The sequence below is a fragment of the Psittacula echo genome (assembly GCF_963264785.1).
Source record: "Psittacula echo genome assembly, chromosome: 7".
NCBI lineage: Eukaryota > Metazoa > Chordata > Aves > Psittaciformes > Psittacidae > Psittacula > Psittacula echo.
This window is the reverse complement of record NC_137740.1, coordinates 40,901,002-40,915,891: the sequence shown is the minus strand read 5'-3', so window position 1 is coordinate 40,915,891 and position 14,890 is coordinate 40,901,002. Positions and strand designations below refer to the sequence as shown.

At 35.9% G+C, this 14,890-nt stretch overlaps 1 protein-coding gene across 7 annotated transcripts in view; it reads right to left on the bottom strand.

The window, feature by feature from the left end:
* The window catches only part of OPA1 (OPA1 mitochondrial dynamin like GTPase), a 60,804-nt gene that overhangs the window by 34,255 nt on the left and 11,659 nt on the right, over positions 1-14,890 (bottom strand). For 4 of the 7 annotated variants that reach the window (XM_080624194.1, XM_080624198.1, XM_080624195.1 and 1 more), the window contains 14 exons: positions 13,771-13,881; positions 8,865-8,918; positions 7,281-7,385; positions 6,309-6,395; positions 5,303-5,416; positions 4,890-4,970; positions 4,409-4,483; positions 4,021-4,092; positions 3,785-3,884; positions 3,128-3,258; positions 2,507-2,579; positions 2,343-2,415; positions 946-1,061; positions 326-390 (listed from right to left, as the gene is read on the bottom strand). In XM_080624194.1, the coding sequence (XP_080480320.1) occupies positions 326-390; positions 946-1,061; positions 2,343-2,415; positions 2,507-2,579; positions 3,128-3,258; positions 3,785-3,884; positions 4,021-4,092; positions 4,409-4,483; positions 4,890-4,970; positions 5,303-5,416; positions 6,309-6,395; positions 7,281-7,385; positions 8,865-8,918; positions 13,771-13,881 (1,257 nt within the window). The remainder of the gene's footprint in view (positions 1-325; positions 391-945; positions 1,062-2,342; positions 2,416-2,506; positions 2,580-3,127; positions 3,259-3,784; positions 3,885-4,020; positions 4,093-4,408; positions 4,484-4,889; positions 4,971-5,302; positions 5,417-6,308; positions 6,396-7,280; positions 7,386-8,864; positions 8,919-13,770; positions 13,882-14,890) is intronic. The other 3 variants (XM_080624197.1, XM_080624199.1, XM_080624196.1) reach the window with 2 other exon arrangements.

Sequence of the window (14,890 nt, the reverse complement as noted above, 5' to 3'; positions counted from 1 at the left end):
AAGACCAGGAAATCTAACTGCTCTTTGCCAGTTCTGTCATGATCACAAAGAAACACTAACTTAATCCTGTGGGTAAGTTAGGTCAGTGAACAGCACACAGAAGCATAAAGGACTTCTAAGCATTGAAGTATCACAATTTTGAAGCACACTATTTCATAAAACAGAGAGCTCAGTATTTCTTTACCCTAGAACAATCTACATTGTCCTCACATTTTAAAATGTCAGTACTTTACATTTACTCTAAGAAACATTTACAAATGAGATTAAATGACAAATTTTAATCCATAATTTTCAACACTTTGTAGCACATAAAGCAGTAATTTACCCTGTCGAGCTCTCGCAACCGCGGATAATTGTTCTTCCATTCAGTCTCTAGATTGAAACGCGTGGCTGCAAAATCAGAAACAAGGCCTTAGTATTTTTCTTGTCTATATGCACTTCATGACTGTCTTAGAAGTTCAGCTCCTAAAACTGCCACAAATCTTGCCTATGACAAACCCTGCAAGAACATTAAGTGCCTCTGCAAATGAGCAAATTTTTTTGCTGTCTATGTTCAGATATTCTGCCTGGAAATTGCAGGATTCATGCACTGAAAAAATGTAGTGGAAATAGAACCGTGCAACTTACATCTCTGTACAAGGGAGTCCTGCTCTGGCTGATCAGATGATATCTTTATATGGGAAGCCATTTCTGAATCTAGTGGAAGAATTGTGTTTTGCCCAAAAAAAAACCACTGAATATTTTTCTTCACACTTAATTTAATCCTTTGGCTTTTAGAGCAAGTGGGTCCTCCATTCCACGAATTATTTTTTTTCTGTGTTTTTGTAAAGATTAACATATAAACCACAACTGCCCAAGCATGCTGGCAGAATAGTATAATATATACACGGAAGACCTGTTTAACAGCAAGCTGCTATTTCACTTGGGTTTTGAAAAGATGTTTACCTTTAAAAGCATCTGCTTGCTGCTCCACAGACTCTCTCACCATTTTCCAAAAGCAGTCTGATACAGCAAGACTTAAGTTCTTTGTTGTTACCTGGTGTGCCTTCAGCATACATGTCCTGTGAAGGAAGACAGCTAGAGGAAATTCTTCATTACCATGCTTTCTATCCCACATTTTCTCCTCACAAGAATAAAGCTTTGCTTTATACAGCAGTCAATAGTATGTCAGTGTGCACCTAACCCAAAAATCCAGTCTCTTCCTCCAAATTATTCAGTGAGTAAATGGGGGAGGAAAGGGAGGGAACAACACACAAGCAAACCCAAACCCCCAGAATCCCAAAACACCCACCACAAATTTTTATTCTAAAGGGTGTAGTGCAGGTACTGGAGTCCCAAAGACCATGCAGTTTACCTTCTGTCGTGGTTTAAGCCCCGGCTGTAAATTAGAACCACGCAGTCTACTTCCCCACTCCCACCCCCAGAGGGATGGGGAGGAGAATCGAAAGAATGTAACTCCCACGGGTTGAGATAAAAACAGTCCAGTAACTAAGGTATAACACAAACCACTACTGCTGCCACCAATAATAATAACGATAAGAGAAATAACAAGGGAAGAGAATACGATACCGCCCGCCGGAAAAGAGAGCCCGACCGAAAGAGGACGTGCCCTTCCGGGTAGCTTCCAGTTACATCCCCTGGCATGACGTGCTGTGGTATGGAATACCTCTCTGGCTAGCCTGGGTCAGGTGTCCTGTCCCCGCTTCCTCCCAGCCCCCCCTCCTCCCTGGCAGAGCATGAGACTCACAAAGTCCTTGGTCAGTCTAAACATGGGTGTGATCAGCTTTGTTCCCAGGCCAAAAGTCAAAAACACAGCGCTGCAACAGCTACTAAGAAGGAGAAAAACTGACTGCTACTGCTGAACCCAGGACACCTTCCTAAGAAATACAAGCCTGTGAAATCAAAACTTTGATCAACTGGCAGAACACACATGCTAACCCTTTGAATACAACATTGTTGTCAGACCAAGACGACTGATACTTAGAGGGACTACAACTAATTTTTGGGCTGGATTCACCCTTCCCAGCTGTATCAAGTGCCAAGACCTTGCTGGGAACTTAGTTCTTCTAGATCCAATGGAGAGATGCAGAAACCTCTGAGGAGCGGTGCAAAACTCCAGCAGAATCAATTGCTGCCTGAAAATGCCTGTGTCTCTCCATTGACTTACAGAAAGCATTAAGAAACCAGGCTCACCTGTTCACCTCAGCAAGATACTTCAATTCAAGCAGATTAAATCACAAATAGTGTCCACAATGCAGTCCTTTAATTTCAGGAAGAAAAACTGATGCTAGTTATTTACCAACACAGGCTTATTTTAGTAAAGGAAATAAATAGCAACATACTTCAACAGCTTTGAATTTTGAAAAAATTCCTCTTCATACTCTTTAATAGATTCAATGCTTTCACTGCTGTTTCCTGGAGAAAGAAAAGAGTGCTGCAAAAGTTCCATTTAGACAGTTTTCTCTGCTATCAAGGAGAAAATAAGGAGAGCCAGAGCTCTCTTTACCTTTTCCAGTAACAACTGCAAAATAACCCAAAGCTTTCATTGGGAAGAGTTTGCCTTCAATTATTTGCTGGATCTACAAAAATAAAGGATTAAAAAAATTGTGGTTAACTATGCACAAAGACATTCTTTCCTTAATCGTAGTTTCAAAGCCAGATCTAGTTTTATCTAAGCATAGAGTGCAGTAAGAGGCAGTTTGTCATGGGACTTTAGATTTCTACAGGTATTTAAAATAAAAATAAAAAATTAAGAAAAAAAAAAATCAGGGGTGTAAACCAAATAAAGCATAACACCGCAAAACACAAAATAAAGTGAAAAAGCCTATCCCAGAATACCCTAAAGCATATTCAGAAAATGGAACTTGCTCAGGTCACCTGCATGAAAGGAACCAGTATTATAGCAAGTTGTAGCCGAGCTGTGATTGAAATCACGTAACTGCTCATTAAAAGCAAAGCCTGAGATTAAAACAACCACCACAATAAATGAACAGGGCTGAACACAGAAATAAGCACTCAACACCATCCAGAACAGGCAGGCGAGGTCCAATATTTCTGACAGCATCTCAAGTACTTTTCCACGTGTGACTTAAGCCACCACAATATAAGAAAAATAGTTTCAACTCACCCTGCTGGGACTAGCCACATTTTTCTCAGCAAGATCAACTTTAGTCAACACAAAAATTGTCCTTTTTCCTTGAGGATCCATTTGGCTGACTAAGTCTGTGACAATACTGCGTTCTGCATCCACTGATCCATCTAAAACAAACACAACCAATGCTATATTTTAGGGACTACACAATCTAACACGCAGTACTAAATACATAGTATACATCAAGTAAGTTTCATGTTGCAACTTACAAACAGTAAAATTACACTTACATTCAATTTTTGGATATACAAAGTGAAAATCTGCTTTGTTCCCAGTATTATTAAAAAAAAATATTTGTAGTTGTACAAGTTTTGAACAAGTACCAGCTCACTCAAAATATTAAACTCTATTATTGTCTGCTGCCTCCAAAACACTTTTGAAGAAATACTGAATTTTATTATCACCACTGTTTTTTCAAACGATAAAAAGCTCTCTCATAAAGTTGCTTTTTGCAATGGATATCAAAGGTGCCTTAATTGATAAACATTCTGTTTTGTACACTACACAAATTAGCACAAATGGGAGGAAAAAAAAAAAATTAAATCAGGACAGTCCCCAGAGTAATCTAAGAATCACAATTAAAAAATAAAAAAAAAATCCATGTCAGTCCATAAGCATTTAGACTCTTATTACCTTGAATACAAAGGATGATGGCATTAGGATTCTGCATGTAGGCCTTGCTGATGCTAAAGATAGTTTCTTTAGTATCTGGAGCCATACCTGATGTCACAGTCTTTAATATGTATATGGAGACACATGTTTAAAGGAAAAAAGAAAACAGAAGTATGTAAAAAAAGAAAAGCAACAGTTAATGTTTTCACCTTGTCTTCAAGATTTATTTTTTTTTTTTACATCTATTGCATACTTACACTAATGACTCCAGGTAAATCAACCAATACCATTCTCTGCAAACCAGGACCTTTCACACTTAAGGAGATGGTCTGTGAAGTAAAATTGAAATTAAAGGTTCATACACTCACCTCCTTTGTATGTAATTACTTATACAAATATATAAAACTAAGTGTACATTTATATACATATGCTTTAAACCAGCAATATCCTCCCATTTTAAATAGGAAGTCCAATTTTATATGCACAGAACTGTGATACAAAATTGATTTTAACAGTCCAAATACACTTTGTATAGTGCAAAATATTATGTATACACAAACTGGATTCACCAGTGTTTTATTGGAAGAATACTTAAAAAAGATGCACATGTACAGGTATTCACCACTAAATATTCGCAAATCTTACCTCAGTGCTAACAGTGCATCCTTCCTTCACGCTGTTTCTCATTCTGATTTCTATTTCATTTCTCAAAGCTGCAAGCTGTTTTAAGAAAAATATCAAATATAGAAGTCCTTGCAATCGTGACAGAAGAAAAATAAACATAATTTAACAAGTTTACTTTGAATTAAGATCTCTCTTTATAAATACCATCTCAAATGCATGTTGAATAACTAAGTCAGGTAAATGGGTTGCTAAATGAGAGATTATCTGCAGACTATCACATAATCCAAAAATGTCTTGGCACAAGAGCTCCTTCTGTATTTTATCCACTTTACTGCCAGCCAAAAACCACACTAAGAGATAATTTAATGATTAATATAATGCCTTGCCCCACTAAACATATTTCACTCTAATTAAACATGGGCTAACATCTCACAAGACACAACATTTTTTTCAGAAAATTAATAAAATTCACATTAACTTCCAGTCACTTCTTTATACTTACATCCTCTTCCTTGGTCAGATCAAATTCCCGAGAGCTGTCTTTGAATAAAGCCACATGGTGGGGACCTTCACTAAGTGTTACCTAAATGGTAAAAGCCTTATATGAGAAAGTATGGCAAATCTAACACAGAGAAACATGAGACATAGATAGCATATGCACACTCCCCACTGGAGACAGACTACTATATATAATGTTTATTCAGCACGGTACTACTTACAGCAGAAACTATTACTCAGATAGTATATATGGGTCTGATAGTATATATAGGTCTGAAGCAGATTTGTCATTGACTGCATCAACTCGCTTGCTTAGAAGCCATTTTATAAATTAATGGTTACATATACTTCAGTTAATGGCTTAATCAGAGGGACAACAATATCAGCAAATACTGATTCAGAGATCATATTTCTTACCTTAACAGGGGAACGTGTCATCATCTCTCCAGACCCTCGAGGGAATATGCGGGCTTGGGCAATCATTTCTAACACACTGGTTTTTCCTGCACTTTGATCTCCAACCACCACCACCTTAAGTGAAAGTTTAAACAGCCATTGACTTTCAGCAGGACAATTCAGAAGCTTAGACAAAAGCTGACTAAAAAGATGTTAATCTGTAGCAACACTGGCTGTACGATGTTTGACAATAAATGTACTGGTTTAAACACTGAATCCTTAAAAAAATACTTTTAGTCATGCAAAAAAATTGACTTGCTCTTAAGACAGCAGTCTACTGCCCTACAGACCTAACCTGCCAGGCCACCTAATGAAGAGAGGAAGGGCTTGCTGTTCTCTTGGCAGGCATTTCTTCTCTTCTTGTACAAAATCCTTTCAGCAGGTGAAACGCTGAAGACCACTCATGTACTTTTACCTGGAGAAGTCCAAATTCTGATGTAGTTGCTGTGACTTAACCATCATATTGGCCTTCTATAGAAGCCACCAGTGCTACAGGTAGTTGTGCAAGCAGGAAGCATTCCTGGCTCTCCCTTATACCAGCAATGAGGCTAGCCAAACCCCTTTTCACGCTCACCCCTCCAACAGCAGCACTACTGTGGGGAGGTTAGCCAGGCACCTTGCCTCCGCCACTCCACGTGTGGGAAACAAGTGTCATTTTACAATGCTGAGAAGGGCTGGGGTACCTGGTCCGAAACCGTTTAAAAATAAAAGCTAAGCACAGCAGCAATATCCATAACTAGACAGGTTTTTATCTATGAGCCAAGACACACTAAAAATAATTACATTGCTTATTCTCAAAATCCTCTTGCTGCATTTAAAATTGAGAGTCTATCTTATGCAAAAACTCTGGAGTTACAAGAAAATAGCCTAGAACTAGCTCTGGATTACTCTGGAATATAATTGTTATACTCAATTATAAGACTGGTGTTTCACTAAAAAAAACTCTGAATTTTTTTTATCTGCTTACTCGAGGTAGGTGATCTTGAGTGTTGTAACTGGCATCGTAATCAGACAGGATGTCGAGTACCTCAGAATACATATCAATTAAGGATTTCTAGGAAAAAAAATGTACAGAGAGAAAACACAGCCAATTAACAGAAAAAAGACTGGTTTTCAGTCTACTTCATGTGTATATTCTATAAACTCATCTGTAAAAATTTATTTATTTTCTCCTGATGGCTTGAAACCTAAACTGTCTATACTGCAGCAGAGATCTCTCTTTTATGAAGTACAATACCAAGCAAAGCCACCCCTTCTCTTCTCTGGATGAAAATACTGCAGATGCATCTTGCTGAATAAGCAAAATGAGAGGTCTTATGTACAGTGTAACAGAACAAAAACACTCAGACTTCAGTTTCCAAGTTAAGAAGCTAAATTGAGTTTCTTACATTAAACATCTACACTTGCATTTTCAGCTTGAACACCTTATCTTCCAGTTCCCAGAGGAAAGAGGAAGATCCATATTGGTCAGTGACGCACATTAAGGCAAAAAGCATCCATTTTTAAAATGCTCAAGATGTTGGCAGACAAAAGCAAAAGAATACGTAGTTCAATCTCCCTGGATTTATATAGGGCTGTTAAAAGATGTTTCCTAACCCTGTAACTATATTTCTACTGAACTCAGCAAGACCTATGACAAAACACTGCATGTGTGAGAAGAGTTGGAAGTATATCTATTAGAAAATACAGTGAAGCTACATCAAAAATCTAATCCACATTTCCCACTCACTTAGGTAAGTTACTTACTTAGACATGGTAACCTCATTGTGCTCTTCAACTGAAGCCATTTCCAATAGTTAAAAAAAAGTATAAAAGTCTTAACATGTCAAAGATAGAACAAATGTTAAAAGTTAATCTATGAATTAACTACAATTCAGAATATCATCATGAAAAATGTGGCATAATTATATTTCAGTGGTGATCTGTGACTCATAAGTACCTTTAACTTCCTCTGATGAATTCCCTTGTCATCTCTTTGCAGTACCAATTTTCTTAGTTCTTTGTTCTCCTTCTCTAATCGCTCAAGCATTCTTTGATATTTGAGCTACAAAACAATGGTACAAATATACTCTTGTAATTACAGAAACAGTATACTCACATGAGCAAGTTCTTCAGGCAAGTCTTTCAAAAATATAAAAACCTTTGCCACCACTACAGTTTATTAAAAAACCAAGATCATTAAGAGAAGAATGTTGGGCTTCTTTCCAGCAACACAACACCTTTGCTTAAAAAGTTTTAATAAGATCACAATGCTCAAATCTAAGCATACATAAATCAATCTTTAACCATCTTAAACAAGCACCATTTTCAAAGGAGCTACAGATCTGCACTCAGACAGAAATTAGTGTCAGTGGAAACTGGCTGTTCAACCAAAAAGATCTGAATTTGCAAGCTTAGTTTAGACCCTTTCTTTACTACGTATATATCTCTCTCTCTCTCTCTGAAGATGAGACATTAATACAGTTCCCATATCTACTCTGAAAACTGATTTCTATGATGTAATGATGTATTTGGCATGAGTGTACTTTTTAAAACACATCAACTTTCAAGCTGTTACAAAAAAAAATAAATGCCTTAAAAAACAATAAATATATAAAAATGTTACAACGGTATTAAAAAAATCCTACCAATAGCTGTCATTGCTGTTCAAATTTTCTAGGTTTTGATTTACTTAAAAGGACATCACTTTGAACAGCACCATCCTCTTCAGCTTCTTAAAGGGATTAAATGTTCTCTTAAATATCAAACAGAGGGCAGAGAAAAAGCTTTCAAATTATCCACATCAATTTTCATGCTAAATAGTTCAATCATAGAAACAGCTGTAATTGAAAGAACTGCTTGCTGCTTCACAATAGAGATATTCATTAGATTTTCATGGAAGAAAACAAAAACAGTACTTCGCTACCCCTGAATGTCTCAACCCACATATCCTATATGATGTCTATTTTTCCATCTGGACCTCTGATGAGTCAGCAAATGCACTTAAAAGCTTCTTTACTAGAAATCACATTTCCTAGATTAAAGGGCTAAAATATAACTCCTTAATAAGTCAACTAATTTCCTTTCTGCAACAAATGTGCCATTTAAACATATAAGCTATCACAGATATATTTAGTAGCACTGAAGTTATGAAAAAGAGAGTAGTAGAATGTTACGAATAAAATTAACATGCATAACTTAAGAACTGGAGTCTCACCACTGTATTTATGTAACACTCTTGGGCTAACTTTACATTTCAGGAATATATAGCACTGAAGGTAAGGAAGGTATTTAGAGAAAGTAAGATTACACATTTGGCCTATTCTTACGCTCCCTCCTTGCATTCTGACAGTCACTGTCAGAGAAAGAACAGACTGCACTGACCTTTGGTTTGTGCCAGCAGTCAACTCCATATTGATAAGCTCAAAGTCTGAAAAAAGCACTGCATTTTAACCAAATCTCTTCAGGTGTCCTTTTGTCTAGTAAATATCAGTCTGCTGCACATAAATCTCTTCTTAAGACATCAGTAACTCAGAAAAATTACCTGAGTACGTAAAAGTTCTTCTTGAAGTTGATCAATCTTCTCTTTGTCAGAAACCTACAAAGAAAAATAACCATGTCTACTAACTCACTGTTTAGTTTATCCACTGCAAGAAAGCAAATCACAAACTGGAAGCTTAATTCCACGTAAGAAAATTGACCTTAAATGCAAGTAAAATTCTTCAATTAGCATTTGAGATTTAACTCTGATGGGAAGTTCCATCTGCAATAGGAGGCTCATATTAAGAAAAAGAAGTCTGAAACCAATACATGCAAATGCAAAAATTAACCCTTTAAGACTTAAAACTAGAAAAGCGAGCATAGGGAAAAGCAAACTCTACATGGTGCTCACAGTTTTTTGTTCACTGCCCTAAATTTAATTTTTGTTGTCAAACTCGGAGGACCTTGTATGTTCATTTCCTGAGTTAGCAAAATCTGAATAGGATATAATCACTAAAACACCTGCTTGCTACAGAATACTTCCAGGTAAGTATTCATTATTTCTGAATCTTCAAAGGATTCTTATATTTTTTTTCTGAATTATAATACTAAACAAGCATGCACAACTTCATAAACTGTAGTTAGGACAGTCTTCAAGGGTTATTTTAAAATATTTAAGTTATACTCAAAACTGGAAAAATCAGGATAATACAAACATTTTGAGGTTCAAGGCATAAGTGTAGTAAGGTAAGGCAATTAGAGCCATTCTTAGTCAAATATTCTCAAAAGAGGTTCATCAAGATGTAGTAAGTTGTTCAAAACTTCTTTTAATAACACAGAGGCAAAAGCATAAATGGTGCAATACAGTGTCATATGATGTAAATATTTACAAGCAACATAAAACCTGATGGTTGACTAATTAAATATTAAATTTTGAAAACTAATAATCTGAAAGAACACTATAGGTAAAAGCTTCAATATTTAAATAAAGCTCATGTAACATTTACAACTCAAGTTAGCTTCACATCAGAAAGCATATTATCTATCATGCAGAGGACAGCTGTCATTTAGACACAAATCAATTTAGATACTATAATTTCACACCAATTGTTACACATTAAACAAGAAAAAAAATCCACAGTTATTCACAGTGATTTATATTATTTAGCTATTAAATCTGTAATACACAGGATTGTGTATTCATGAATACACGAAGAATTCACTTCATAGAAAGCAAACCAAGCTGACGCTCCCATATATTTCAATTATTTTCTTATTCACAAACAACAAAGAGGAAGTGCCGTAAACTGACTTCCTGTCCATTTCTGTTAATTAGTTCAGTGATAGCAAAAGTGTATCAGAAACAGGGTTAGTTTAGCACACGGACAACTTGATGCATGCAGCCACAACGTGGTATATGTAAAGAAGTATTTACATATACACACACCTTAAACACCTCAGACAGATAAGGGGAAAATAAAAATAGAAGGGCAAAGAGGATGCAGTGGAGAGTCAGAAGCAAGAAAATAAAGGAAAAAACAGGATACAGATTTTCAAAAAAGTCAGCATTTTCCTGCTCTCTGCTCTTAAGCAAGCTGTTCCTCAAAGTACTTCTGTGGCCTTGATGCATCTTTGAAGTACAGATTACAGACACGTTACCTCAAACCACATGAGTGCTTTTATGTACAGTATACCTTTGTTAAATACAATAAGCAAAAATATTGCAGAGCTACATGTTGCAAGATCTGAAGTATTATCTAGAATTATTTAGCATTAGATGATTAATTCTAACAAGGACAATTAGGTAAGTTCTGTCAAAAATAACAAACAGCTCTAGAATTACGTATACGCTCCAGCATTTGGTTCAGGTGTGCTTTGCATGTTAGTACATGCAGTAATTTGAACATGTAACTCATATTACTGCTAAAAATTTTTACATTGGCAATAAAAGCTAAGCTATGGTAACAACCTGAAGTGCTAAATCATGATGATTAAGGGAGTGGAGCATCTCCCTTATGAGGAAAGGCTGAGGGAGCTGGGTCTCTATAGTTTGGAGAAGAGGAGACTGAGGGGTGACCTTATTAGTGTATATAAATATATAAAGGGGGAGTGTCACGAGGATGGAGCCAGGCTCTTCTCAGTGGCAAACAATGATAGGACAAGGAGTAATGGGTACAAACTGGAACACAAGAGGTTCCACTTAAACTTGAGAAGAAACTTCTTCTCAGTGGGGGTGACGGAACACTGGAACAGGCTGCCCAGGGGGGTTGTGGAGTCTCCTTCTCTGGAGACATTCAAGGCCCGCCTGGACACATTCCTGTGTGACCTTATCTAGGTGTTCCTGCTCTGGCAGGGGGATTGGACTAGATGATCTTTTGAGGTCCCTTCCAATCTCTAACATACTGTGATACTGTGATATGACTAATCTATAATTTCTATTCACAAAAAATAAAAAAATCAAATATTAAAATGTCTCTATATAAGCACATCAATATTTGTTTAATTCAATTGAGTTTGGTTTGTACATCAAGATTCCTCCTTTGTTCCCCATTGCCACCATAAAGACTTACAAGAAAGAAAACTCTAGGGCCCTTTATTAAGCAAGGGTTCCTGCAAAGATATGTAGGTACCTCTTTACTAAGGTTACCAGAAGGATCCTTATGCACATTTTGCAGTGGTTGCTTTCCAACAACCTTTATCACACATTGTATAAAATAACTATGTGCCTCTGAAAATTCAGTGCCTCTGATACCCCAGTTATTGGGTTTGTATATTTTCTAACCAGACTATAAAAATTCTAAATTGACCATCTACAAAAAACTACAATGATTTCCAGTAACACAAATTAAAGTATCTAGTCCCAGACAAAATGCATGTAGTAAATAGCCATGCACAGAGCAGCTATACAAGGCTAATCAATTATACTGCTAAATATTTATCAAAAGGTTGGGGAAAAAAAAAATAAAAAAATCAAAAGCAAACAGTTACATTTTTGTTTTTAATAACCCTTCCTGACTGTGAGGCTGTTCTTACCATTATTTAATTTACAACTGAAGTAGATTTAATTGAGTAAATTAAAAATGGAAAACATGCAAGTAAATCAGGCAACAGAACTTCCAAGAACAGAAATGAAATTATCATGTTCTCCAGCAGACAGGCAAGCAAGCCAACTCAGTTAAAAAATAAACAAGGTTAGTTTATGTCCTGTCAAAAGGGCATGCGATGACTTATTTCAACGACAGTAACAATTTCTTCCTCCATAGGCAATTTGGATCAATGACTGGAATCTTGAAGTTATATTCTCATATCAAGATATTAAACAAAATAGTTTTCAAACAAAATTGAAATCTCTTTCAATTTGTTTCAAGCAAAATTATTAATGTGACAAACAAGACACATTCCTTGTCATCAGACATGTATGCAAAACAGCACATTTGAATACTAAATTAAAACTTTCTATATACAAGGACAGTTAGACTTCCAACACCCAGAAAACAGAGTACCTGCCTTAGAGGACATTTACAAAGACAGCCCTTACAGTTATGTCACAGCTTAGGAATTGCAGAATTAGTTGCAAAAAAGCACTCACAAGGTAGAATTTCACTCAGAAACAAACATAATATCAAGCTCTTTTTTTTCCAGATTGCATTATTAGGCTGATACATTTTTATATATCGAATATTGTATTGCCTTTCCAGTAATTTTTACATCTCCACACATTTTATTACAAACTTTAAGCTACTATTCCATACTTCTGCTCCCTCAGTGAACTGCATACAATCTTTGTAATACAATGCCTCGATTCATAACTGAGGACAGAATACATCACTGCTCTTTTAAATCCAGATAGAATATTTATTAATAAATTTTACAAATGAGATATGAGAAAAAATTGCCTTTCACCTTTCTTCTTGTTTGTTTGTTCTAAATAAAAGGAAGATTAACAGATTATAGTGGCCAGGGTTTGTAACTCTAAACCATAAAAAAAATAACAGCAAGGAAGTAAAATACTTGAATTTATGAATGCTACTGTAGTTTCAGAGAACTGTGATTTCCTTTTTTGCTGGCAGACTACAAAGCATGACAATTGCAGCTATGCAACTATGTCTAAAAATTTAAGTCACATCTGTGTTCCTCTTTCTGTGGGAGTTATCTTAAGATGCACAGAAGATAAAGCTCTGTATGCAGTGTTTAATTCCAAAGCTGTTGAAAAATACGAGTAATCAAAAAGATTTTCTGGGGGCTCAGAAGCAGTGAAAGCAGCAATGTAGCTAAGAATTACAGGTTGTAACAGATTAGACAACTAAAATATCCCAATTCAGGAAGTTCTTCCAATTCATCTGAGTTGTATAATAATGAATAAACTGATCAGAGCTTAAACTAAGTAAAATTACATGCAGATGTTCAACAACTACAGCATATCAGTACAAACTGTCCTTTAAGAGGGAAAACAAACAGAGGAATACCTTCGATAAATATATAGTAAAGACTGTTAATGACAGCAGTATTTAACTGTCCCTGCAAAAGTGTTTCTAAGGAGCTGCTGTAATTTTCAGGTTGGTAACAGTACAAAGCAGGAAAAAACGTTTCCAGAAATATATTGTCTGTAAATAACTATACTCTTATAAACAGAGTAAACAACCAGTAAGTAAGCAACAGTAGAGAAGACACTTGACATTTATTCACATACTTTCCTTAAATGCATTTTTAATGCATGTACTTTAAATAGTTTTTATAGAGGCAGAGAACACACAAGTTCAAAGTGACACAAAGTACCTGTTCTGCTTTTAACACCTTGCTTTAAATACAACTTGGTTAAACTGAAACAGGACTATACATCTGTAGTGAAGTTGGCTGTAATAATTATTTGAGCCCATGATTTAATTAGTTAGATTTTTCTAGCTCAAATGCAGGAGGCTGAAGTATCTGATTAGTGTGAATACAGTACGCATTTTCCCTTAAGCCATCACCTTTCGCTTCTGCTGGGAAGAGCCCATGTTATATTGGCCACCGGCTCTGCGCGCTTCCTCTTCGTGCTGCTGGATTTGTTGTTGTAACAGTATGAGTTCACCAAGCAGGCCCTGCCATGAGTTTACAATAAAAAGGAGAGGGAAAATTTGGGGTGTAAGGAGAACAAAGTTAAACCAAAGGGCATGACAAAGACAAATGAAAACCAGGTATAAACGGGTCAGTTCAAACAAAAGTGAAATTTTGTTAGCAAGATCGCTTGCTAGCCAGCTGGGTGTGGATATAGTCAGCAAAACTATGCATTTTGCAAATCCAGGTAGAACAAAACAATAAACATTCAGCTACATTTTATAATTATATTCAAATTTAACTAAGCAGCTAAATCTTAAATTCAACTATCCTGGTTTTAAGCTATTCTCTGAGGTTTCAGAATTTCATTTCAATTATTCATGCCAAAATTCTCAGCAATTTTTCACAACTTAACCATGTATGTATATAAATAATGTGGTTTGGATATTCCACACAAAGCTGTGCACAACAGCTAACAGGCTCAACTTTGTCGGCGATATAAAAGTTCACACTTTATTCTTATTCCCAGCAACACAGGCAGTTTATAGAAAGATGATTTTGCCTCCTACTTCACTTTCTCAAACTAGAAAAGCAAAGTAGTTTCTAAAGCATAAAGAAAAAGCTCCCTCTCTACTTCTGTAACACTGCAGTTAAAATTCATGCTGTCATAGTACTTCTTGATCCTGTCAAAGTCCCTGAAACATAATGCTTACACATATACTTCAGCCTTTCTATCAAGCTTAGTTTTCTTCTCCATCCACACCAAATACTCTTGTAATGGTAAACTGCCTTTCAAAATTAGTTTAGAGATACTATGCCAGCAGCTACCAGAACTTCATGTACAATTTATATCAGAGAATGTAGACAAAAGTATTCACGAATTATTTAAATAAAGCTATTTAAAAAAATACTCAATCACATTCTAAGAAAACACTTGGGGAAATGCAAGGTTTCAAAAATGCACTTCAGGAATCAAAACAAACCCTGAAACAGAACTTTGGTGTAAGAATTCAAGACACCTGCCATCTGTTGCATGGAATACACAGGCATGTA